This window comes from Doryrhamphus excisus, chromosome 11 (genome assembly GCF_030265055.1).
Source record: "Doryrhamphus excisus isolate RoL2022-K1 chromosome 11, RoL_Dexc_1.0, whole genome shotgun sequence".
NCBI classification, from domain to species: domain Eukaryota; kingdom Metazoa; phylum Chordata; class Actinopteri; order Syngnathiformes; family Syngnathidae; genus Doryrhamphus; species Doryrhamphus excisus.
In genome coordinates this window covers 11,532,662-11,556,752 of record NC_080476.1, presented here as the reverse complement: position 1 = coordinate 11,556,752, position 24,091 = coordinate 11,532,662, and the positions used below count along the sequence as shown (strand labels likewise).

The 24,091-nt window shown below is 41.8% G+C and overlaps 3 protein-coding genes across 6 annotated transcripts in view; 2 read left to right on the top strand and 1 right to left on the bottom strand.

Moving 5' to 3' along the window:
- The window catches only part of kiaa1191 (KIAA1191 ortholog), a 28,229-nt gene extending 5,277 nt beyond the window's left edge, over positions 1–22,952 (bottom strand). The window contains exons 1-6 of one of the 3 annotated variants that reach the window (XM_058086198.1): positions 22,859–22,952; positions 11,239–11,397; positions 8,440–8,599; positions 3,633–3,810; positions 406–778; positions 115–291 (exon numbers count right to left, since the gene is read on the bottom strand). The gene's annotated coding sequence lies outside the window, so the exon portion shown is untranslated. Of the gene's footprint in view, positions 1–114; positions 302–405; positions 779–3,632; positions 3,811–8,439; positions 8,600–11,238; positions 11,398–22,858 lie in introns of those variants that run through there. The other 2 variants (XM_058086200.1, XM_058086199.1) reach the window with 2 other exon arrangements.
- pof1b (POF1B actin binding protein) lies at positions 136–15,524 on the top strand. 2 transcript variants are annotated; one of them, XM_058086196.1, is made up of 12 exons: positions 136–723; positions 11,284–11,522; positions 11,606–11,630; positions 11,707–11,781; positions 11,868–11,960; positions 12,167–12,280; positions 13,183–13,335; positions 13,419–13,535; positions 13,619–13,756; positions 13,835–13,905; positions 13,985–14,099; positions 14,437–15,524. In XM_058086196.1, the coding sequence occupies exons 1-12, from the start codon at positions 364–366 to the stop codon at positions 14,440–14,442; spliced, it is 1,506 nt and encodes a 501-aa protein (XP_057942179.1). In that variant the 5' UTR covers positions 136–363; the 3' UTR covers positions 14,443–15,524. The 2 variants fall into 2 exon arrangements, with proteins under 2 accessions (XP_057942179.1, XP_057942178.1); XM_058086195.1 differs by having other exon boundaries at positions 140–723; positions 13,416–13,535.
- On the top strand, positions 19,189–22,226 carry LOC131137837 (homeodomain-interacting protein kinase 2-like). The gene is made up of 9 exons (XM_058086194.1): positions 19,189–19,553; positions 19,626–19,817; positions 19,884–20,065; positions 20,130–20,253; positions 20,439–20,552; positions 20,653–20,739; positions 20,813–21,009; positions 21,088–21,348; positions 21,427–22,226. The coding sequence occupies exons 1-9, from the start codon at positions 19,350–19,352 to the stop codon at positions 21,620–21,622; spliced, it is 1,557 nt and encodes a 518-aa protein (XP_057942177.1). The 5' UTR covers positions 19,189–19,349; the 3' UTR covers positions 21,623–22,226.
- Positions 22,953–24,091: the final 1,139 nt, after the last annotated feature.

Genomic DNA, 24,091 nt, shown 5'->3' with positions numbered 1-24,091 from the left:
ACATTCATGTGCTAAGCTATGGACGTTTCCATGGAGACCGGTGAGTTAACTTGTGACATCACATTTGGAGCCAACTGTGAAAACACGTTTTTTTTTTACTTGCACGATTATTACCTTGTGATCCGCCCACCTCCAGCAAAGGGCAGAGACGCTATTTGCATGCGGAGCAAGAGCACCTCCCTTCGTGCAAGGCAGATTCTCCGACTCCTCTAACCGGACTTTCCTCTCTTGTGCTGCCCGCAGAGGAGGAAGTAACATCGGGGGACTCGCACGTCTCCTCTCCGCTCAACTCTGGAAAACAACCACCAAACTTCCGTAACCTTTTAACAACTTTTTTTTTAGTTTTATCCACCCCCATCAAATATGTCGGTACAGACGAGCCAGAAAACCACAACGACCACCTACCGGACCATGAACGTGGCCTCGCCCTCGCCGGAGCCAGTGAGCGGAGGCGCGGTCTTGACGACGACGACGGCTCGCTCGGCCTCCCCGCTGCAATACACCGCAGTCAACGGCAACTACAGCACGCTTCGCTACCTGGTTCCGGTCCAGCCGGCCGTGCAGCAGCAGTCCTACGTGCTCATGCAGCAGCCAGTCATGCAGCAGCCACTCATGCAGCAGCCACTCATGCAGCAGGTGGTATCTCCCGTGTACCTGCAGGGCGTCCCCCGCTTGAGCGTCAGCAGCCTGGACTCGGACCTGGTGTTCCAGCAGCAGACCACGGTGAGGTTACTCGCGCCGTCCTTGAACGCAACACTTGTGTTGTTGTAGTTGCAACCTACCACATCACAAAATTTTGTTCTTTTAAAAGCGCATTTTCAGGTAGACTAGCACCTACTACGACAATGACGTTTCAGTTTTTGATTGACGCTGTTATAAATGTGTTACTACGGTGGTAGTTTGTTGCACTGTATCATGAAAATGTTGCTTGTAGTATTATAAACTTGCCGGTATCCGTGTACGTGTATGAATAACACAGATAAATTCCAATGAGAAGTTACAGTAACTCGACTTACATGATCTAAAATGCAGCAAAAGACCCTGAACACAGCACAGTGGAACCTCAAAAGTTGAACAAAATCTAATAAAACGTAAAAAAAAACTCACAACCAGACAGACGTGTAATAGCACATAATAACTATTAAGGACTTGGTAAATACATTTATTAATGTTCACATACCTAAAATAAAATACTGCAGCAATAACTCAACGGAACCTCAAAAGTCCAAAACAAATCAAATATAAAGTAAAATGCCTGACCTCATTATATATATATATATATATATATATATATATATATATATATATATATATATATATATATATATATATATATATATATATTGACAGTATCTATTTAATGTTACCTATATTTACACCCACTCTATGGTTATCATCACCCTTTTGCTCTAGCGCAGGTACTTCTATATATATTACATATATGTATGTTGACAGTATCTACTTAATGTTAACTATATTTACATCCTCTCTATGGTTATCATCACGCCTTGAGCGGAGGTACTTCCTTTGATGCTTACTGAGCTACAGTCTCATATGTATATACTACGTAGTGTATAATGTTAATGTTATGTTCTTTGGTTATCATCACACTCAATGTTAGTGTCAAAAAACAAACACACTGATGCTCACTGAATTGAAGTCTCACAAGATTTGCCGACGTCACACATTAATGATGGTTTGACCTCCACATTGTTTGACTTTAGAGGTTCCACTCTCATACGGGGCGTTTAAAGACAGAAACAGAAATACGGCAATGCATGATGTATCTTCATTTAGCTTCCCTGCAGGAGCGTACGCGTCATCCATGTGCAAAGTCCTGTCATTTGCATTACGACTGGCAGATATTCCGGCTTTGCCTTTGCACGCGTTAACATTTCCGGAGCTTTTGTGTTTGTTGTGTCGGAGACGCATGCATGCGAAAAAAAAGTTCTCTCAGATGATGTTTTTGTTGTGGTGTCTGAATGCATGAATTTCTTAACACGCTGCTTTGACTTCTGGCGACCTATCATGAGAAATAATCTGTCATCACGGTGGAATTCACTCAAGAGTGATGTATGTGTTTTACCAGATGGAGTGAAATTAAAAGTCACACACACACACTTACACGTCATCATGACACATGGAAGGTCCTGCACATGCTCCTAGATTGACCTCACTAACCTTTTGGCCTTTCTTTCAAGCTTCCAGTATTCCTGTTTTCATTTAGTCTCCTTTATAATTCTTTAAAGGGGAACTGCAATTTTGTTGGGAATTTTGCTCATCATTTAGAATCCTTTTATGAAACAAGAACACGTATTTCCTTCCCTTTTCTGTGCATTACACATGAGAAAACGAGTCAATATGATACATGTCATTGGGACACACCTATTTTGACTATGAAGCCCTCTTAAAAAACCTAACAGTATTTGCATGGTTTGATATCCATGCTGTGATCATGCATTAACACGCACAATGATGATAACATGGAATAGTTGCAGTATCTTGCCGTATTTTGATGATTTAAAACACAATGTCCGCTCTCCTTGTGTCTTCCAGCACAAGACGGGTGCTCCAGTTCTCAGGTAAAAAAAAATGCAGACGGCAAACGAGCATCTTGTTGAGTGTTTGTAGCAAAATCAAGAGCTAGGTATCCACTCTTGCGTCTGCGAATGATGCTGAGGCTAGCGAATAGTGACGCGTCGTGTTAGTCGGCTAGATAAAAATAGTTTTTCAGCGATAATATCGCTGTAGCTTGGTTAATATTTTCTGTGAGGGCTTTAGAGTCAAAATAGGTATTTCCCATGCTGTCCGTTGTTAGCTAGCTCATATTAACTTGTTTTCTTGTGTTATAATGCACAGAAAAGGGAAAGCAATATGTGTTCATGTTTCACATAAGGATTGTGAATGAGGGCATTAGAGTCAAAATAGGTATTTCCCATGCTGTCCGTTGTTAGCTAGCTCATATTAATTTGTTTTCTTGTGTTATAATGCACAAAAAAGGGAAAGAAATATGTGTTCATGTTTCACATAATTATTGTGAATGACGGGCAAAAGTGCAGTTCCCCTTTAATGGTACTGCAAGAATTCCTCTCCTCCTTCTTTTTTATATTTAAAAAAAAAACTACTTTCCATCCCAACAATTCTCACCTTTGAAAGTGTTTGGTCTCCTGTTTGAGAAAGTGATTTAAAAAAAAAAAGAACCACGCCCCATCTGGACTGCCAAAGTGGCACACCCTTGAGCTCAAAGACAAGGAAAAAAAAACCCCTCACATTCTTTCACCAGGTTGGATCGGCCCGATTTGATTGCCTTGGTCAGAGGTTAGGAGGCGGAGCTGATAAATCTTGTCTGTAAGATATGTTGCTTTAGTGTTCACGTCATGTAACGTCAGGCAGGTTTTGGTTGAATATGCAAACCCAATGTTGGTTACCCACACCCCCATATGTGGGTATATAACATAACATAACATAACATATCTCCTGTGGTGGAATGAACACATATGTGTTGTATGCAGGTTCTTATTCTGCTCTTTTCAAGGTGTTGGGACTTTAAAAAACTCACTGTAGCTCTATTGTACAATCATTGTAATGATTCAAAATCAAACCTGAGTAGCTACAGTACTTCCTGTGCTTACGTTATGGAGTTGAACCGGCCCAGTGAGGCTGTAAAGTTGTTGTGATGGTACGAGAACAGTAGTAAAACGTTTGAGGCCAGTAACATTCTTCACGTTGTTGTTGTGCTGCCACTCGGTCCTGGAAGGCTCATTATGTAACGCTGTGTGGACCTTTTGTTCTTTTTAGTCTCCAGCAAACCTGCATTTAAACATAAAAGCAAAGTAAATGTTAATAAATATGTGAAATAGCCTGAAGGGGAGGTGTACATGACAGATATAGCTGTGCATCATACTGAGAACTATTATAATAGTAGTAATATTTTGGCCTCAAACTGTTTATAATGATCAGATCGCACAAGTGTGCCTTAGGCTGGCCTCAATAAAAGGCCAGTCCAAAGTGTGCAGTATAAACACACAACACCATGAAGGAGGGTGCAATCTGCATGCTGATTACAGGAACGGCAAAATGGGTGCAAGTGTAAATGCCTCCCCCAGGAGGGCTCACTTTGTTCATTCCGCTATAGAACCAACATGCCCAGGCGTTGATACATATACACAAAGTGAACCCTCTTGTTACTTCTACTGCAACTTTTCACTCAAGTACAGTTTCTTTACAAAGTGGCATCACATGTGTGCATTTGCCAGTGGCCCCGCCTCCACCCAGGAGGATTCTTTTACTTTGTTCATTCCGCTATAGAACCAACACGCCCAGATGTTGATACAGATGGAGAATACAGTTTCTTTATAAAGTGGCATTGCATATGTGCATTCGCCAATGGTCCCGCCTGCACCCAGGAGGGTTCTTCTACTTTGTTCATTCAGCTATAGAACCAACATGCCCAGGCATTGAGACAGATGCACAGAGTAAACCCTCTTGTCATTTCTACTGCAACTTTTCACCATATTTTTCATTGAAAACATAGTTCTGATGGAGAATACAGCTTCTTTACAAAGTTGCATCGCTAATTTGGGGCCCGGTGTGCGTATTACAGCGCTTTCAGTTATTTTTGCAGGTCTGTGTGAACAGGAATTGTTCAGATAACTTTAAAAAAATGCAAAGAATATACTAGGTTGTTAGTGAAATTGTGTGGCTGACAGAGGTCTACTTTTATAGCAGTGTACAATCATCATGTGCTTGATGGGCCGACGGTGAACAAGGTTACAGTCTGTTAATTTAACAAGCATTTAACAAACATCGAAAGCTTTTAGTTGCGGGCCGATCCAACTGAATGCACCACACTGACTTTTCACAGAAACAGGAGAACAAAAATGTCTCAGTGCACTATGGTCGTGGGGGGGATTTAGTGGACTTTGTAGCTTCCTATGAATGTCCGTCTTTCTTCCCTCTTTGTCTTGACATCTTAGAGCGTGAGCAGGAACTCGTCCTCAGGGTTCAGCCTGTCCTCCAGTCCCACCAAGAGCCCCGAGCCCAGTGTGGAGGAAGAGGAGGAGGAGGAGGAGGCAAGACACACACAAACACACTCAAAGTTTAGCTTTTCCATTTAAAAAAAAAAACATGTCCTTTTAATTGATTAAAATCGGCAGGAAGGAGATATCTTGTAACTGCACAAATATGTGTTATTTTTCCGTGGAAAGCCTTGCCTCTCAAAAAAAATCAGAGAATTAAACAAAACAGTAGCTCTAAAGAAATTGCATTTCTCCAGATTAGCATGAAGTAATATGAAGCACGGGATGAACAGGTTTATTCTTATATGCAGTTTTAGTCCAAACCTTTGGATCCACTTTGTCATTTGCTAGCATAGGAAAACATTTGGGGCTCTTGCAACAGTTCCTCTTAGGTTTTTATAATTGCATGGCATCCGTGTGTGTATTCTTAGTAATCTAGAAAGAGTATTCTCGAATCGAACCACTGACAGGAACAAGGGGGAAATCATCATCAAGGACACACCCATAATGATGAAGCATGTGAATTTTGTGAAGTAAGCTTTCCACTACTCAGTGTATACTGTATGTGATAAAGTATTTAAGGGTGTGTGTGTGTGTGTGTGTGTTGAGTCGAAGGCGTGTCCAGCCACTTCCCAGACGTTTCTGCGGTGGGAGGGTACATTCCACTGAATTTCAACCTGCATGGTCACGTATAAATGGGTGTTGTCGACATTGAAGACAAGTGATTTACTGTTACAGCAGTTACACTTTTTCTTGGAAGCACCTGTGAGGGTGTTCCAGTGCGATTACGCCTCGTTTCTTCACAGGACCAGATCGATATCTTTTCAATGTGTTGGAGATTCACAGCGAAGACGTTGTTCAGTCGGCTATTTCAACCCTCGTGACAAATCCTGAATACAACTTTGCTCGGAATTAGATGCAGAGAGTACAAGGCATTACGGATAAACCATTTATCGGGGGGGATATATAGATTATATTTACATATAATTCAGTACTTGTTTTTTTGCTGATATCGGGCAGATATCTGGATTGGGACACCCCTAATTTTAATAATGCTATTACATTTATTTTATTTTTTATATAAACATTTATTCCAGAAATAATCAAAATTTAAATAATAATACAATATTCGGGGGCTACACAGCGATCGAGTGGTTAGCGCAGACATCACAGCTAGGAGACCCGAGTTCAATCCCACCCTCGGCCATCTCCGTGTGGAGTATGCATGTTCTCCTCGTGCATGCAGGTACTCCGGTTTCCTCCCACATTCCAAAAACATGCTAGGTTAATTAGCGACTCCAAATTGTCCATAGGTATGAATGTGAGTGTGAATGGTGGTTTGTCTATATGTGCCCTGTGATTGGCTGGCCACCAGTCCAGGGTGTACCCCGCTGCATGCCCGAAGACGGGGACCCTTGTGAGGATAAGCGGTAGAAAATGAATGAAAGAATACAATATTCTAGTTCATATTTTTAACGATTTTGTATATTTCCAATACCTAACTTTCTGCCTTTTCTCCAGAATATCTCTTTACTCTCCACCATAAATGACAGCTTTACAGATGACATGCCTACCGTAATACGTGTTGGTGTCACTTACAGTAAAGTCAATTTACTACTGTTTATTTTTCCTAAGAGGGGGAAAAAGTAGGCATCTATTTGCGGTGTTGTGTTTCTTCTCTTTTATTATTGTGACTGCAGTTTGTAGACTATTTCAGTCTTTACTTTATGATTAACGAGTGAGGTCAAAAGTCAATTTTATCACACCCTAACCGAAACTATCCCATCACCAAATGAGATGCATCAGATTATCTTCAAGTTGGCTGCCGGCAGACCTGTTTGCCGCAGCGAGGACAGAAATTTCCCCTCCTGTCTCCGAAGAGGCTGAGTTGGCAGTTTTATCGGAAGATGACAAGCCACAAGCCACGCTCATCCGAGACGTTCGTTCGCACTTCGGCGAGGAATGTGAAGTATTGCCAGCTAATCACAGGAGAGCTTGCGGTGAGGCAAGGATGCTGAATAAGTTAAGGTGAAGTTTTCTTATAGTTTTGCTGTTGAGTGTCAAACCTTTACATAGTGGAACGTTAGGAGACCACTCAGTATAAAAGTGTGTGTGTGTGTGTGTGTGTGTGTGGCGCGATGTAGGTCAGTGTGTGATCCAGCGGCTCTCAAGTAACCTAAGATGTTGTTGTTGAGAGAGCAAAAGCAACGAGTCAGTTTACCACATTGTTTCTTTGCGTGAGTCTTTTGTGTTAGTTGGAATTTAGAGGCATCATTTGATTCAATTGTATTGTCGTTTAGACATGCAGTTATCATTTTGCTTCTCTGTTAGTGCTCTGAATGCAGAAATATCACTCTGTAAATGAAATGTCAAATTTTGTGGCATTATTTATTGTGTGCAGTCTTGATATTTCGTTTTTTTCAGACTTAAATGTTTTAGATCATCAAACAAATCAGTCAATGATAACACAACTGAAGACATGCATTTTTTTTAATATTAAAGGAAAAAAAACCTCCAAAGCTACATGGCCTGTGTGAAAAAGTGCTTTGTACAGCTTTGGGACTCCAGCTAACCACAGTGAGAGCCATTTTCCACAAACATGGAACAGTAGTGGTGAACACCAACAGTAAAATATGGTGGTGGTAGTGTGATGGTATGGGGCTTTTTCACAGCATTACGACCTGGACTAATTTCTGTAATAAATTAACCATGAATTCTGCTTTTCTGGAGAATATCTAGCCATCTGTTGGTGACCTGACTCCAATTGAGATGCATGACCTTAAAAAGGCGGTTCATGCTGGAAAAGCCTCCATTGTGGCTGAATGACAACAATTCTGCAAAGATGAGTGGGCCAAAATTCCTCCATAAGAGACTCATTGCAAGTTCTCGCAAACGTTTGATTGCAGTTGTTTGCTGCTAAGGGTGACCCAAGCGGTTATTAGCTTTAGGGGGCAATCACTTTTTCACACATGTGGGTTTGGATCACCCCCGTTTGTGTTCAGCTGTGTTATCATTGACTAATATTTAAATTTGTTTGATGACCTGAAACACTTAAGTGAGACAAACGTGCAAAAAAATAAAAATAAATGAGGAAGCGGACAAACACAGAATAGTAGTCTTTGTTTGTCGTCCATTGGTTTCGCGGCACCTTCACTTACTTTCTGTGCAGGAATGACAGGCATGTCGGAGATGCAGGATTACCCCCCCCCCCCCCCCCACCCATCCCACCCCCGCGGCACTGAGACACACCCGTGTGAGCCCTCACACGTTTTTTAACACTTGTTTTCCATTAATTGACTTGACAAGATGGATTAAGTATCATGATTTTCCCTTGTGACTTTTTGGTTGAAGTCTGTCATTTCATCTTCCTGTTCATTAGATTGAAAAGATGATCAAATGATATCAAATTTAGGATGTTTACCTTAGTACGGATCGACCTCAAGTGCCGCAGGTATCGTGCAAATTTCAGTCCTGCTTTGACACAACAGTGTGACAAACACTCAGGCCCTTGTGGAATCTGGCGGGGAAAATGGGCACAGGCACACGCTGGCTATTTAAGAAGGGATGACGTCAGTGGAGCCCTGAAAGAAGCCAGACGTGGTACGATTCAGAGTTCAAATTACACTCAGCCAACCTTGGGACTGCATAGAGGATACGTGTGATGATAACCATAGAACCAACATGGGACTAAATTAGGATTTGAAACAATAATGCAGTATTATGGAAGTCAAACAGCATCACAGGTTGTGGGTAAGGCCCTCTTCTGGTGAAAGTGCACAATACATTCTTCATAAAGGCATGAACTACAATGGAGATGACATTTAATGACTAATTGGAAAGTATATGCGCAAGGCCGGGCTGCACGGCGGTTGAGTGGTTAGCGCGCAGACCTCACAGCTAGGAAGCCAGGGTTCAATTCCACCCTCAGCCATCTCTGTGTGGAAGTTTGCATGTTCTCCCCGTGCATGCGTGGGTTTTCTCCGGGTACTCCGGTTTCCTCCCACATTCCAAAAACATGCTAGGTTAATTGGCGACTCCAAATTGTCCATAGGTATGAATGTGAGTGTGAATGGTTGTTTGTCTATATGTGCCCTGTGATTGGCTGGCCACCAGTCCAGGTTGTACCCCGCCTCTCGCCCGAAGACAGCTGGGATAGGCTCCAGCACCCCCGCGACCCTTGTGAGGAAAAGCGGTAGAAAATGAATGTCTACTATATTGGGTGATACAAGTGTAAAAGTGACTATAGGGGTGTTATTTCATGTCCACAGGGCTCTAATAATGGTGAAAGAAGTACACTATATATGAATAAGAGTGTTTAAAAGGTCATAAATAGGTTTTATATACTGCATTTATTAACTTTAAATCCTACTTTGCAGAATCTCACTTATCGCGGTTACCAAATGTAGCTATCACCATCCCTATACATGCCCTTTGATTGGCTGGCCACCAGTCCAGGGTGTACCCCGCCTCTCGCCCAAAGAGAGTTGGGATAGGCTCCAGCACCCCCGCGACCCTTGTGAGGAAAAGCGGTACAAAATGAATGAATGCAAGACCTGCAGCTAAAGCCAATCACTCATTCATCATGTCAATGGACTGAATGGAACCACTGACTGTAAACAGATGTTTTGCAATTATGTGGGGAGAGAGACGTGTTTATAAAAAGTTAGCGTCTGTGTTTAAACTTGCATATCTGATATATTACTAACAAGTGTTTCCAGGAAGTTGAATCCTGCTAAAAATATCCTGAAATGATGTTTCGGTCGAGAGCTGAACAAGCACAGACATGCGGTATCAGACTAACTGGTATTTAACAGTAAAGAGGCAAACTTTCGCTTGATTGTCATATCAGTCGCTGGAAGTTGAGAGTCAGTCAGGCAACAAGCTCACTAAAGAGGCTGACAGGTGGATGTTTGTAAAGAGTGAAGGTAGTATGCATGCGGCGTGACTTCACATAACAGGTTATGCAACATACGTGTGTGAGGTGATGGGTGTGTTTTGGGCTTTGTTGGCTCAGTGCAGACGGAGCGAAGCAGTGCTTGCACACACACGGTGGGAACTCGGGCTACTGTCTTCACAGCCTGTCAAGTTCCATGTTTGGGAAAATCTTGTCTTAATTGTGGCTTTGACAGAAGGGCTTACTGTGGAATGCCGATACCGATGATTGAGATCCGAACAACTCCGCCTTTGCAGAGATAACAAGGCTCAGTTTGGAACTGCTAACTAAAGTTATAAGAGGTCAGGGGTTGACTTTTAGCATGTGGCCTGTGTTTTTATTTGACATTACTGTGTGACGTCAGATCATTCAAACCTGCAATAAAAATCTGTTGTTCTGGTGCTTCTGTGTCTCATCGAACTTTATAGTGACATCACTAGCCACGTTTACATGAGTTTATCGCTTTCCGAATGACCTTTCCGAAAGCAATGGTATACATGGAAAGGAATATTCCAATCGCGTGTCTACATGCACCGCTATAATCAACCAGAATAGTCAATGTGGCATGCGTAGTAAAGCGTAAACACCAACATCACGTGATACCGACTTCCTCGAGTTTTTCTTTCCCTTGTTGGAATAACTCGGTATTGCCAGTTTTTCCTTCGTCCGTTCTTGAAATTTAGTTTGAATCAAAAACAAACTTTCCGCAGCAGTCCAGTGCCAATTGCTCGCCTCCATTTTTTTAAATCGAAGAACGTCTTGCTGAAAGAACGCACCCTAGAACAGGAAAAGATAAAGTTCAATCTTGCTAATATTTTATAATTAAGCTCGTGTTTTATATAGATATGTATTTTCTTTTTTTAATAAAACGACTTGTGAATGGCGTAGAGAAGGTTTTGGCGCTAATGCACACGAAAGCTGCTTGCCAACCGCCAATAAACAACAGAAGAAGAAAAACACCACGAAGAAGAACGCAGTCTGACAACTTTCCGTTTGAGCGGGTACAAGATACCTCAATCGGATTGGGGAAAGGAATATTCCACCCCTGTGAATCTGATTATATATTCATTCCAATTGGCACTTTTTTTTCGGAATGAGGTATATACAAAGGTTACATTCTTTCCGTTTGAGCAAATAACCCGAATGGAATTGGAATATTTGGGTCCATGTATACGTGGCTACTGACACCAAGTAATGAGTACTACACGTTGTCATGTCTTTGATTGTGTCTTCAGAATATGCATCATGTATGAAAATAATGCAACGAGGGAATACTGTATTACTTACTAAACATCTGGAGTTGAAGTTGTGCATCTGCTTCGTTCCTGACAGGAGGAAGAGGAAGATGAGGCGGTGGAGGTGGAGGAGGTGGAGATCGTCAACGTCATCCAGCAAAAGCCACCGCCGGCCATTGAGAAGATCTCCAGAACGGAAGTGAGGACTGACCTGAGCGACATCCAGGAAAATAAATTAGACACACGCTACTTCGCAGCCCTGCTGGCAGACGTGTACAGAAAGAACTGCGACATCCACTCCTGCATCTCCGAGCATGTGTCCAAGATCAGAGGACAGTAAGTACGCCGAGGATGAAGAGTAGCTATATATATATATAAACTAATGAAATAAACACGTTCCCATTCATTGTCCTCAACAGGAAACTGGATCTCAGCAACGACAAGGTGAGTTAATGACGATCTACACTCACATTTATTCGGATACTACTTTTTCTAATAGCGCTAATAATGCATCTTCAAGGGGGAGGACGTAGAAGCTCTTCTCCCTAAGGGAGCCACTGAACTGACCAAACAGCAAATCCGATACCTTCTGCAGGTAACAATCAGCAGATCTTGTTCCGTCTTGAAATTGCTGTATGAGCTCATTGTAAACAACAATGTGTGTGTGTGTGTGTGTGTCAGACACGCCTGACTGCCGATAAGAGCATGCGTCTGCTGTTGTCCACCTTCAGCAGCCTGAGAGAGGAACTCCTTCACATGTCCGAAGACTTGCGGGTAAGAAGGCGTAACTTCAGTTGTTTGAGGACCACTAGAGACAAGTTAGAACACAACATCATTCAACATAGTTAAATACTACATAAGGTTTATACTTCAGGACGGATGCTAATAACATATTTCCTCATATAGTTTTATGTAACTGATAGGATGGGACACGTTTAGATGGACACACGGGATAATAAGCTGCTGTGTGTGTGTCATAGCGTCTGGAGAATGAGAAGGAGTCCCTGGAGAGAGACCTGGCGTTCAAAGCGGATCAGGCTCGGCAGTACGACAGCCTCCTGGAGGATGTCCGTGAAAACAACCGTCAGCTTCAGGTAAAATGTCAAAGTTTCCCCATTAAGCATATCCAGTTCCGTGTGATACGGTTTGGAATAGTGTTTCCGTTTTTGGGATATGTAAGCGGGATGGCGATAGCTACATTTGGTAACCGCGATAAGTGAGATTCTGCAAAGTAGGATTTAAAGTTAATAAATGTAGTATATAAAACCTATTTATGACCTTCTAAACATATATATATTATTCATATATAGTGTACTTTTTTCACCATTATTAGAGCCCTGTAGACATGAAATATAACACCCCTATAGTCACTTTTACACTTGTATCACCCAATATAGTAGACATTCATTCATTTGTCGTGCTGGAGAGGCGGGGGTACACCCTGGACTGGTCGCCAGCCAATCACAGGGCACATATAGACAAACAACCATTCACACTCACATTCATACCTATGGACAATTTGGAGTCGCCAATTAACCTAGCATGTTTTTGGAATGTGGGAGGAAACCCACGCATGCATGGGGAGAACATGCAAACTCCACACAGAGATGGCCGAGGGTGGAATTGAACCTTGGTCTCCTAGGTGTGAGGGCTGCGCTAACCACTCAACCACTCAATAGTAGACATAATAATAGGAAATAAGCCATCTTAGGCATGCAGGATAGCTTTGACAGCGTACTTCCTGGTGGCTATTGTCTCAATGTAATGTTCCACTACACCTACACACCAATGTAGTGTGCTGCTGTTGATGGTTAAGGAGAGACTCACAGCCAATAATCAATAAGAAGACAACAATTTACCACTTCCAGTCAGAATAGGAGGAGCACCTTTTTTCTTTCTGTCATTTTTTTTAAAAACGCGATAGATTGTTTATATCTCTTGAATCAGCTGGTATTCGCGTCTTCAGTAGAAACTATCATCTTCTTCCTGCGTCCAGCTGTCCCTGAAACAAACCACAGCTTCCCAGCGTTCCCTGGAGAGCCAGCTGATGAGCGCCCGAAACAACGACTCTGGTCGCGACTTCACCATCAAAGAATTGGAGGTGCGCATCAGGGCTTTGGAGAAGGAAAATGAGATGCTGCGACAGAAGGTAACCTTTGCCCCCCCCCGTTTCAACCTCCGACATGAAGTGCACCAAAATATACAAGAAGAATATTTGCCCCCCCCTAGCAGGCAGGCCAGGCCAACAGCACCACGCTGCACATCAGGACCGAAGAATTGTCGCGTCAATTTAGCGAGCAGCTCGGAGCGATGAGACAGGAAAAGGACAAAGAGATCGAACGGCTGCGGGTGTGTGGGGATACATTGCGGTCATATACCGCTACGGGATTCTCGTTTAAATCGCTAACCGTTTCCGACATCCTTCCTTCTAGACTCAGATTATAAGGATGCAAACAGAGATCACCACCGAGAGGTCCTCGTCGGCGTCAGAGAAGAGCCTCCAGTTGAAGATCTCGGAGCTGCTGGCCATGCTGGAGCAGAGACAGACCACTATTAAGAGACAGGAGGAGGTCTTGAGACACAGCACGCTCATTCGGTTTGTTCTCATGACGCAAATCGACTGATTTCCATCATCATTTCATCCACAGGAGATCAGGAGGCTCATGACGGACAGGACCGACAGCTCCAAGAACGTCACAAAGACCATCATCACAAAGAGGTATGCCTGCGAGACCGTGCTGCTGGTGACTTCATCATCAGCAAGCTCTACCTCAAAACGTTGTCTTTTATCATTGCAGATACAGAAACCAGTACCCCATTCTTGGCCTGCTGGGTGACGACTACCAGACCACTTCGTCTCTAAACGAGGACAAGACCATCGTCATCGAGAGTAGCGGGGAGGTTATCAGACGGGTATGAAGTATTAGCCAAGTATTAGCCAAATGCTACTGAAGCTAGTAGAAACAAGCATCACACAAACACTATTATATGAGGAAATGGCACCTCTTTGTGGTCAAGAGGTGCTACTGCAGGAATTTCTTCTTTGGCCACTTAAGGCCGGACATTTTCTTGACATTATTCGATGGTTTATAGTTCCATGATATGTAATAAATGGCATCATTGCTGTCCAACAAACAGCATCTATCTCCCAACATGAGTGTCATACTACATGCATCATTTTCTAGAATTTAGCTAGCTTAACAATTCACTCACTGAACTATTAAAAGATGTGTCTGCTTCTCTCTAACAGGAATGAGAGAAGAAGAAGAAGAAGATCGAGACATTACCCGTCCTGTCTCCACCATCGTCCCGAGTCTACCCTAAACATGGGATTCTCACATTTTCATGACTTTTTACACACAAAATACTAATTCCAGAAATACTACATTGACTAATTAGCAGCAAAAATGCTTTTTAGATTTTCCGTAGAGCCATCACAGGCACACGGAAGGTGGAATTGTTGCTATTCTGCATGTAAATATTTAAATATATATTTGTGATACGGGCGTGCTCAGTTTAAAGTTTTGAGAAACGCCGTGATAAATGTCCGGGGGAGTTTTGCTTTGCAATTTAGATCATAATCTATTTAAGGATTGTATTTTTTTTCACAGACAGTGGGAGAGAGGTTGCATGAAGAGATTGAAGGTGCTTGGGTCAGATGGGGCCTTGGTTTACTGCTTTTAAGAACATTTTTTAAAGCATAGTATGATCTTTATTGTGTTGTTAGTGTTGTGAATTGGGTTGAAACGGCTGCAGCTAACCTACAGTTAGTGACCATGTTGCATGGAAACCGCCTTAAATGTTCTAAAAGAACATTTAGCATAAATATTTTTGAAAAATTGAGCGCTAGCACATCTTTAGGCAGCACAAACCCACAAATATGGTTATCCTATATACAGTAATCACATTTCCACCAAACATTACAGTTCAGTTTAGGTTGATAAAAGTAAACAAAGAACATTTGTCAATACATATATCGGCAGCAGCTCTTCCCACAAACAAATGGCCAATATTGGCATATCGACTTCCATCTTTTTGGTACCCCAAAACAGGGGCAACAAAAGGTGCCTAATATTTAATACCGTACCATACTGTACCGTGCCGTAGTTCCTGGTGGAAACTGTCCAATTAGTAGTACTTTGAGTCATTGGCATGCTCCCAAGTTGGCTATTTACTTCCCAGTATGCTAAGCTAATTTAACTGGTTGTAGCTAATTTATGAATAGATGCTATATATGTGCTTGTATTTTTCTGTGTTTCTAAGCGATTTGGGGCAGCTTTAGCTCAGCTACTGTGTTTCTGCTGTAATAAGTTTGGGAATAAAATCAATAACTTCCAATGTGTAACTGTTGTGTTTACTTTACATTATTCATTAAAAAATGCTACACGTAGCTAGACATGCTAAAAAGTGTGTTCGATGTACAAATGCAGTACCTCCTCCACTCTGCAGAGGTCACCAGCGAGGCATACGAATCTATAGAGGAATAGTAAACACCTAAACTACACTTAGACAGCGACTGGACTACAAAATATGCATTTACAATAAATGAAGCTAATGTGTTTACATTGTAACTAAGTAACCGCACTGTTTTTGAAGGAATATAACCTGAGGAGATACCTTCAGGTGGATTTTACAACATACATATGCAGTACTTCCACCACTCTGCAGAGGGCAACAGCGAGGCTTACGCATAACTGTAGAAGAAAAGCAGACACTTAAAAGTACACTTAAGACAGCGACTGGACTACAAAATATGCATTTACCATAAGTTAAGCTAATGTGTTTACTTTGTAACTAAGTAAACGCACTGTTTTTGAAGGAATCTAACCTGTTATTGACAGGTGAGACGATTCTGAATTTTTAAATTTGGACCCAGAAATATATACGTATTTACTTCCCAGTATGCTAAAGCTAATTTAACTGGTTGTAGCTAATTTCTGAATAGATGCTATATATGTGCTTGTATTTTTCTGTATTTCTAAGCGATTTGGGGCAGCTTTAGCTCGGCTACTGTGTTTCTGCTGTAATAACTTTGGGAATAAAATCAACTGTTGTGTTTACTTGACATTCTTCATTAAAATTATGCTAAACATAGACACGTATCTAGACATGCTAAGAAATATGTTCGATGTGCATATGCAGTACTTCCTCCACTCTGCAGGGGGCAACAGCGAGGCATACAACTGTAGTAGACTTTAAAATACGACCTTAGAATACAAAATATGCATTTACCATAAATGAGGCTAATGTGTTTACTTTGTAACTAAGTAAACACACTGTTTTTGAAGGAATATAACCTGAGGAGGCACTTTCAGGCGGAACAAATCTGTCCCTTTGATAAACGTAATTGAGGAAGAATCCTCTCCAAAGCTGCTGCAACCAAAGCCGCCAGCAGAGAGCGCCACTGACTCTGCGCTCCTTTTGCTGCGGGGGTCATTGAGTGGAGCGCAGAATAATGAGGTCATGGCAGCTCTGTAGGGCTTGTTGGCTGCCTGTCCACTGGCTTTCCCTTCTCCCGAAGACAAAAGTTGCTCGCTGAAAGTCCCGTCCAGAATATAAAAGAGACACACATGAAGGATCGGCTGGTTGAAAAGTGTAAGCCAATAGCGGTCGTGCGCAATACTTCATCTGCCTGCCGTCCTCTGTCCTCGTCTCACTTTCACATTTCTTGACTGAATCGATGATGGGGGGCCATTCTACAGTATGTAGGCCTTGTAAATTAATGATGAGGCGTGACTGTGGGGAGGGTGGGCGGTGTTGAAAACAATTAAAAATCAAAATTCAGCCTCAGATGGGACGCTCCTGATGACGATTATATTTGGAACTTTGTAAGGTATTAATGAGCATTCATCTTGACAGTAACGCAGTACAAGCGCGACTGCGCTAAAAATGTAAAAATATATGATATAATAAACACAGCAACAGACTGAGTTCCTTGTTTTTCACTTGGCGAAGTAAGATTCCTTATTTATAAATAGAATATTTCTGTACTTACAACATAAAATACCTATTTCCGACCTTCTATAGCATGTTTTCTAACATTAGAGCCCTCTAGACATGAGATAACACCCCTATAGTCAACTTTACACTTGTATTACCCACCATAGCAGACATAATAAGACATTAATAAGTCATTTAAGACAAAAATAAGACTCATGCTCATGTGTGTAAACATATTCCTTAGGTGTTCAGAGATGAGTATCAGCGTTGCGTGGGTAGCAGCCGTAACAGTCGAAAGTGTGCATCTGCATTAAAAACCTGTTGTTTCTGCGATCAAGTCTACAGTAAGTTATTGACACTTCGTATGTAGAAAAATACATATAAAATAATATAATTGAATGCGTCTTTTCAAAGCCTTAATTGTATTTGAGTTCTTGTAGACATTTTATGTTTGAAAATGCCTAATTTAGGTAAAAATGTTTGCTTAAATATGCATTTTATTCAACTAATAGTAGGCCATTTTTTGAAAAACTGTAGTAGAGTGAAGTAAAGTTGTGGGCCTGACTGGAAACGGGAAAAGAACTGGTTCAGAGTGTCCGGTAGGATAGGAAGAATGACTGTAATATCTAATATTACATATAATTACATATAATACATACAGTATATAATATGTAAACCCAATCTCCTCTGAGGCCTGGGGGGTTTTTCAGAGGCAGGAAGAGCGAGACATCAAAGTTGTTATTAGCCATAATCAATGCCTCGGCATTATGAGGCCTACCCTCCACTGCCATCACTAATCAGATCAATATGCTTCATTGGCATGGACGGTTGGTACTCTACTGATATTGGCAGAAAAAGAGCATGATTTTTCATGATTGACACTATCAGTAAGGTATTCATTTAACTTTATGGTTATAGCGGTAGCTAAATAATGTAACGGCTCTTGTATTAAATCTCATTACATTCAAGGTTTTCCCCTATTGATTTTATTTGAAAAAGCTACACATCAAAATGAAAGCCCCATTCAACCATATTGACCCTCCCTCCACCTCCATAGCAGCCTGCCAGGCCCTATCGACCCTTTTTACCCCCAGCAACCGGGCCCTGTGCCTCGGATAGGTTGTCCAGTAGAGCTCCCTCTGGAGTGTGAGTATATGAAGTAGAATCTACACGGGTTCGGGAATATATAAACTCAGATAGTTAAGGGTCCAAGTCATGCTCAATGATTTCCCATTGTTATTGTATCTCCTCTCCGGGCACAGAAGATGCAGTCGGCTGCATCTGCGCTTCAGAAGGCAGCGGATGCGTCTGGGAGGGACCCAGCAGAGGTGGATAAACCTGCTTTTCATTCAGGTTTTCAGTTAAAATCCCTAGTTTTTATTATTAGGTACACATTTTTATCACCTACAAAGCCCTCCACGATCTGACCCCCCCATATCTCACAGACCTCCTCCATCCACATAATCCCCCGCGTCCCCTTCGCTCCTCAGACTCCAACCTCCTGGCACTCCCCTGTAAGACCAAGCTCCGAACCTGGGGAGACAGAGCCTTCTCCATCGCTGCCCCCACTCTCTGGAACTCTTTGCCCCACTCACTCCGTGCTTGCCCTGACCTTCCCACCTTCAAAAAACAACTCAAAACCAACCTCTTTAAATCTGTTTTTAATGTCTAACCTTCTATATCTGACTGCTGTGCCCCGCCCCGCTTTTTTAACTGTGTACTATCCAATGAATGTTGTATCTTGGTGTGTCTTTTATTCTGTTTACTTGCTCTATTCAACTCCATTCTTCTGTAAAGTGTCTTTGAGTATCTTGAAAAGCGCTATACAAATAAAATGTATTATTATTATTATTATTATTACACCTGTTGCTTATATTACAACATTTGATCAGGTTATGAATAAATATGTATGATTGCACGTACTAATTTTGTAGTGCAACTGTGATGTCAGACATCAGTTACACAGTGTATGTGCTTTTACAACAACAACACAGTATAAATACAATATAAAGCATGGTGCTATGATGTCGAAAAGCACAGTGGAGTCATCAGAGGTATCGACACTTTAATACATTTTTGTGATATACCTGGGCTTGGGTTAACCGCATGTAGAACCATGTCACTTCAGCTTCAACTATTTAGGACATTTAGTCATATTTTTGTTGAAATGTTTAACATTGGAAGGTGATCCATGATTGCAGGCAAAGAGTCGTACCAACAAAGATGGACTTCCCCAGCGTGACTGGCGATGGTCTATACCCAGGAGCCAAGCTTCACTCACCATCCAGCTGCTACAAGGTGCTCTCTGTTCTGGGCGAGGGCACCTTTGGCAAAGTGGCAAAATGCCACAAGTTGGACAACAACAAGACAGTAGCGCTGAAAATGATCAGGAATCAAGGGAACTTTGCCGTTCAGGCGAGGTTTGAGGTAGACCATGTCACTCGAGTGTTGTCACTATTGAGATGAATGCAAACTAATGCAATCCCAAAATATCTGCAGATTGAGGCGCTACAGAAAATCCAAGTGTTGGAAAACTCCAAACACCACTTAGTTCAGTGGAACAGCACATTCTGTGACATGGGTTATATTTGTCTTGAATTCGAATACCTGGACAAAAGTCTTTTCGACTTCATGAAGGAGCGACATTTCAAGCCTCTTCAAGTGAAAGAGATCCGACCCATCGTCCATCAGGTAGATTGACTATTCAAGTAAATCATACATACCCCAATTTAACTGCCACTTTTTTTTTTTTTTTAGCTCGCTAGGGCTCTCGAACACTTGCAGGCTGCATGTATGATTCACGGCGACCTCAAGTTGGAGAACATCATGTTCATCAACCATCAACAGCAGCCCTATCGGGTCAAAGTCATTGACTTTGGCTTGACCCATGAAATCTCAGACGCCAGACAGGGCTCTTACATTCAGAGTCGTCCGTATCGGTGATTAAGTGGAGTCGTGCTGCGAGATAATTTCCGTGGCCTTGACTTCTTGATCCTTTCTCAGGTCTCCAGAGATTTTGGTGGGGGCGCCGTACAACGAGGCGATAGATATGTGGTCTGTGGGATGTGTGACTGCTTTCTTGTACACGGGTACGCTGATATTCCCTGGAAAGAACAACTACGAAATGGTACGTGATGCGGTTCATCCTGAACTAAATTGGGAAGCAATACCACAGTTGCCTTTCTGTACTGGTGTGTCAAAAGTCAAAAGAATTGGACCTTAGTCGGAATATAGCAGTCTATTCATCAAGTGTATCGGTGTTTGGATTGACAGGTTTCAATTTGTGTCTTTGTTGTTGTATTTCATCTTCAGATACGATATATCACGGAGACTCAAGGTCCGTTTCCAGATAGTCTTCTGGCTTCTGGCAAAAATACTGGACAATTTTTCCACAGGGAAAACGAAACCAGTCTCTGGAGCATTAAGGTACATTCCACCATTTATGCTGTCAAATTCCTAAAACTTTGCAAAAAAGTAGAATATTCCCAGCTTATCAAGACTAAACCTAAATACTGTCTCTCTTCAGACAATGGAAAAGTACCAACAAGAGACGGGAATAGTGGTCAAGACAGTCAGAAGGCTTAAGTTAAGCTCTCTTGATCACCTCCTTCAAGTACGTTGTCACTCAAAAACATCACCAAAAAAAATCACCATGAGGTTCTGACTTGTGTGATTTTTTTTTTTAGCTCCAGCAGTTCCAGTGGTGTCTCACAAAGCACCCCTCGGAACAGGTTGTGTATTCAGCCGACATGCAGATGTTTGTGGACATGCTGAAGGGAATGTTCCACCTCGATGCATCCCAGCGGATGACGCCTCGTCAGGTGCTGGATCATCACTTCATCAGCATGAGCCACCTATGGCCTCATTTTGCCGTCAGCCCTCAGTAAGCCGTCAATCTGATGATCATTGTGTCGTATTTTCACTTGCTCTTCATTGGGTTGGTCATTTTTGTGGTGGTCAGCGTCAGGTTTTGCTGCGGGATAATGGCGGTCTGTGAGAGCAAAGTACCTCATGGCAGGAAGTCTGGAGCTTTGCAGCAGAAGACATCAAAGATGACACACTCCGTCCTGCCCTGCCTTCCCTCGGAGAAGGTTAACAAAAAAACTGGTCCTTGCAGGATCAAGAACAGAGTCCAGTCAAGACAGAAGAAGAAACCTAAGCCCGGCGTGGTTGAACAACCGAATAATTTCCACAAAAAGCTAAAGACAGAAGCTCAGCACAGGTAAGATGGAATACAGCATCTTCACACTAGAAAGGAGATTCCAGGTTGTCACTTCTAATACCCGTATTCCTCATAAAGTTGCATGTCCGACCACCTCTACGTCAAGTCTCTGGTTGACTCCACGCAACCTGCCCAAGTTCCTGGTAGGAGCAGCTTAAGTCAGTCCAAGCTCTCCAAGAATACAAAGCAGTGTCCAGATCTTCATGTAAAAAAGGAGCCAAGGGTGTCGCTAAGGAAGGTCAAAAAGAAGCCTCAGGAAGAAGGACAGAACTGAATCCCAACAACAGATGAGGGTTAAGGAGCGTAAAAACGATGAATGGACCATCAGGATCTCTCGACATTGGGGTAGGATTTCATAAATAAAGGCCTACAATGGTTGGGTTGTTAATATTAGGACTTCATCAATCAAAATTTGTTCTCAATCAGAAATCACTCCACACTCTTTATTATTGCTCTCTGGTTCTACCATATCTTACTTATTGTGTGGAAATATGGGCTAATAACTATAAAAGCAATCTTCACTCACTAAATGTACTGCAAAAAAAGGTCAGTAAGGATAATTCATAATGCCGCCTACAGAGAACATACTAACTCCTTATTTCTAAAATCAAGAAAACTTGCTGATATAGTTCATCTTCAAACAGCTAAAATAATGCATAAGGCAAAAAATAACCAATTACCTAAAAATGTCATCCAATACTTCTCTACAAGAGAGGAGAAAAATGATCTCAGGGAAGAACTACATTTGAAACACTTATATGCTAGGACTACGTTAAAAAGCCATAGCATTTCAGTATGTGGAATCAAACTATGGAATGGATTGAGTAAGGAACTCAAACAATGCACAACGATGCGCCAATTCAAGAAACAATACAAGCAGTTGATGTTTGCTAAATACAAGTCATGATGTGCTATATATATATATATATATATATATATATATATATATATATATATATATATATATATATATATATATATATCACTATATTGACAGTTACTATGGTACCCATTATGTCATTGGATGGTCATATCACCTTGTACTTCGGTACGAGGTACATTATTTAAACAAAAAAAAAAAAGAAAACAACAAAAAAACCCTTAAACTGTATTATGGAAAGCAGGAAGTGAACAAATGTAACAGTTACTGATTGTAAAAGTACCAGATGGAGGGGTAGGATTTAATAAGCTTTGCTTCTTCCTACTCCTTTTGGACATGTGGAACTGTGAACTGATTATGTGATGCATTCAAATGTAATCTGATGCATGTTCAAATGAAATTAAACCATTACCATTAGCATTAACCATTAACGACACACCACCTTAAAACACTAAAACTGGATTTTTTACTGAATAAACCACCCATAATGTACATGAATAAATGATGTGGAATTTACTAAATGAACTACCAACGATAAAGCACTGAATATCAAGACTGTGACTGATCCCTTCTTTTTTTTGCTTCTTAGCAAAAACATCACAAAAATGAAAAGAAACTAAAAAAACTCACCAAAATATCCACTAAACCATCATAGAACGCTAGCTTCTCCATCACCTCGACATCACATATGTTAGCTCAGCGCTGCCTGCTCGGTGCTGATTCCCACCCACTTTGCTTTGTATCAAAGACTTCTGGAGCTTCTGACACATAGTCCCTTTGATTACCATAATGACCCAGCATGCTTTGAGGCACAATATTGGTTTGGTGTTGTACATAGATATTAGAGTTGCAGTTATTAATTAATTAATTCATTTTCTACCGCTTTTTTCCTCATGAGGGTCGCGGGGGTTGCTGGAGCCTATCCCAGCTGTGTTACACCCTGGACTGGTGGCCAGCCAATCACAGGGCACATATAGACAAACAACCATTCACACTCACATTCATACCTATGGACAATTTGGAGTCGCCAATTGACCTAGCATGTTTTTGGAATGTGGGAGGAAACCGGAGTACATGCAAAACTCCACACAGAGATGGCCGAGGGTGGAATTGAACCCTGGTCTCCTAGCTGAGTTGCAGTTATATTAGAGAATTTTGCACTGTGATTTTATACATAAGCCGATGCCATCATCCAATTATCTTCTATTGTAGCTTTGATGCAGCCATTTTTAAAATGCCTTTGTTCCTAAAGAATTTCCCCGAGCTAAACCCCTTTTGTCATTTATTTTCACACCCGTCATCCCTCCCCGTCTCGAGTGAACAGGGCGGGTCTGAGCAAGCAAAAGTGGGCATGTCCCACTGATGCACTCCCCCCTCTCATTAATAAAACTTTTATTCACAATCCAGGAAATGCATTCGAGCCCCGGTGGCTGGAGCTCCTCTCAGACAGAGGAAATGGCCGCCTGGCTGACAGCCAATCCTGCTATTTCAAGGGCTTCATCCGGAGCCAATCAAGCCGGGCCTGGTCACTTAATGGATCAGTGTCTGGACTCATCTATGTGCCCACATATCAAAGGCAATTAGAGAGGGGGGCGGGGGGTGTGTGGGTGTGACCGGACAACGAGCTACAGGGCGGGACGCTGGGAAGTGTTGAAATAAATATTAAAAACAAAAAATGATTGACATTTACAGTTTTACCAGTTACATTAAAATATCAGTGCGGTGTTGGACAACATTATCATTATTCTTGCTAATGAAACAATAAAAAAAAATACATAGAAATGATAGCTATCAAGATGAAGGATCATATGCCATAGCTCACCAGGAGGTGAGCAGACTTTTACAACAAAGTATCAGAGCTTT

Bases quoted from the DNA above. Each gene is read 5' to 3' on its own strand.
- LOC131137837 (XM_058086194.1), top strand. From the start codon at position 19,350: ATGGACTTCCCCAGCGTGACTGGCGATGGTCTATACCCAGGAGCCAAG. The intron at 20,066-20,129 runs GTGATTAAGTGG...ATCCTTTCTCAG, and splicing joins ATTCAGAGTCGTCCGTATCG to GTCTCCAGAGATTTTGGTGG. The intron at 20,740-20,812 runs GTACGTTGTCAC...TTTTTTTTTTAG, and splicing joins CTCTTGATCACCTCCTTCAA to CTCCAGCAGTTCCAGTGGTG.
- pof1b (XM_058086195.1), top strand. From the start codon at position 364: ATGTCGGTACAGACGAGCCAGAAAACCACAACGACCACCTACCGGACC. The intron at 11,631-11,706 runs GTGAGTTAATGA...TGCATCTTCAAG, and splicing joins TGGATCTCAGCAACGACAAG to GGGGAGGACGTAGAAGCTCT. The intron at 11,782-11,867 runs GTAACAATCAGC...TGTGTGTGTCAG, and splicing joins AAATCCGATACCTTCTGCAG to ACACGCCTGACTGCCGATAA.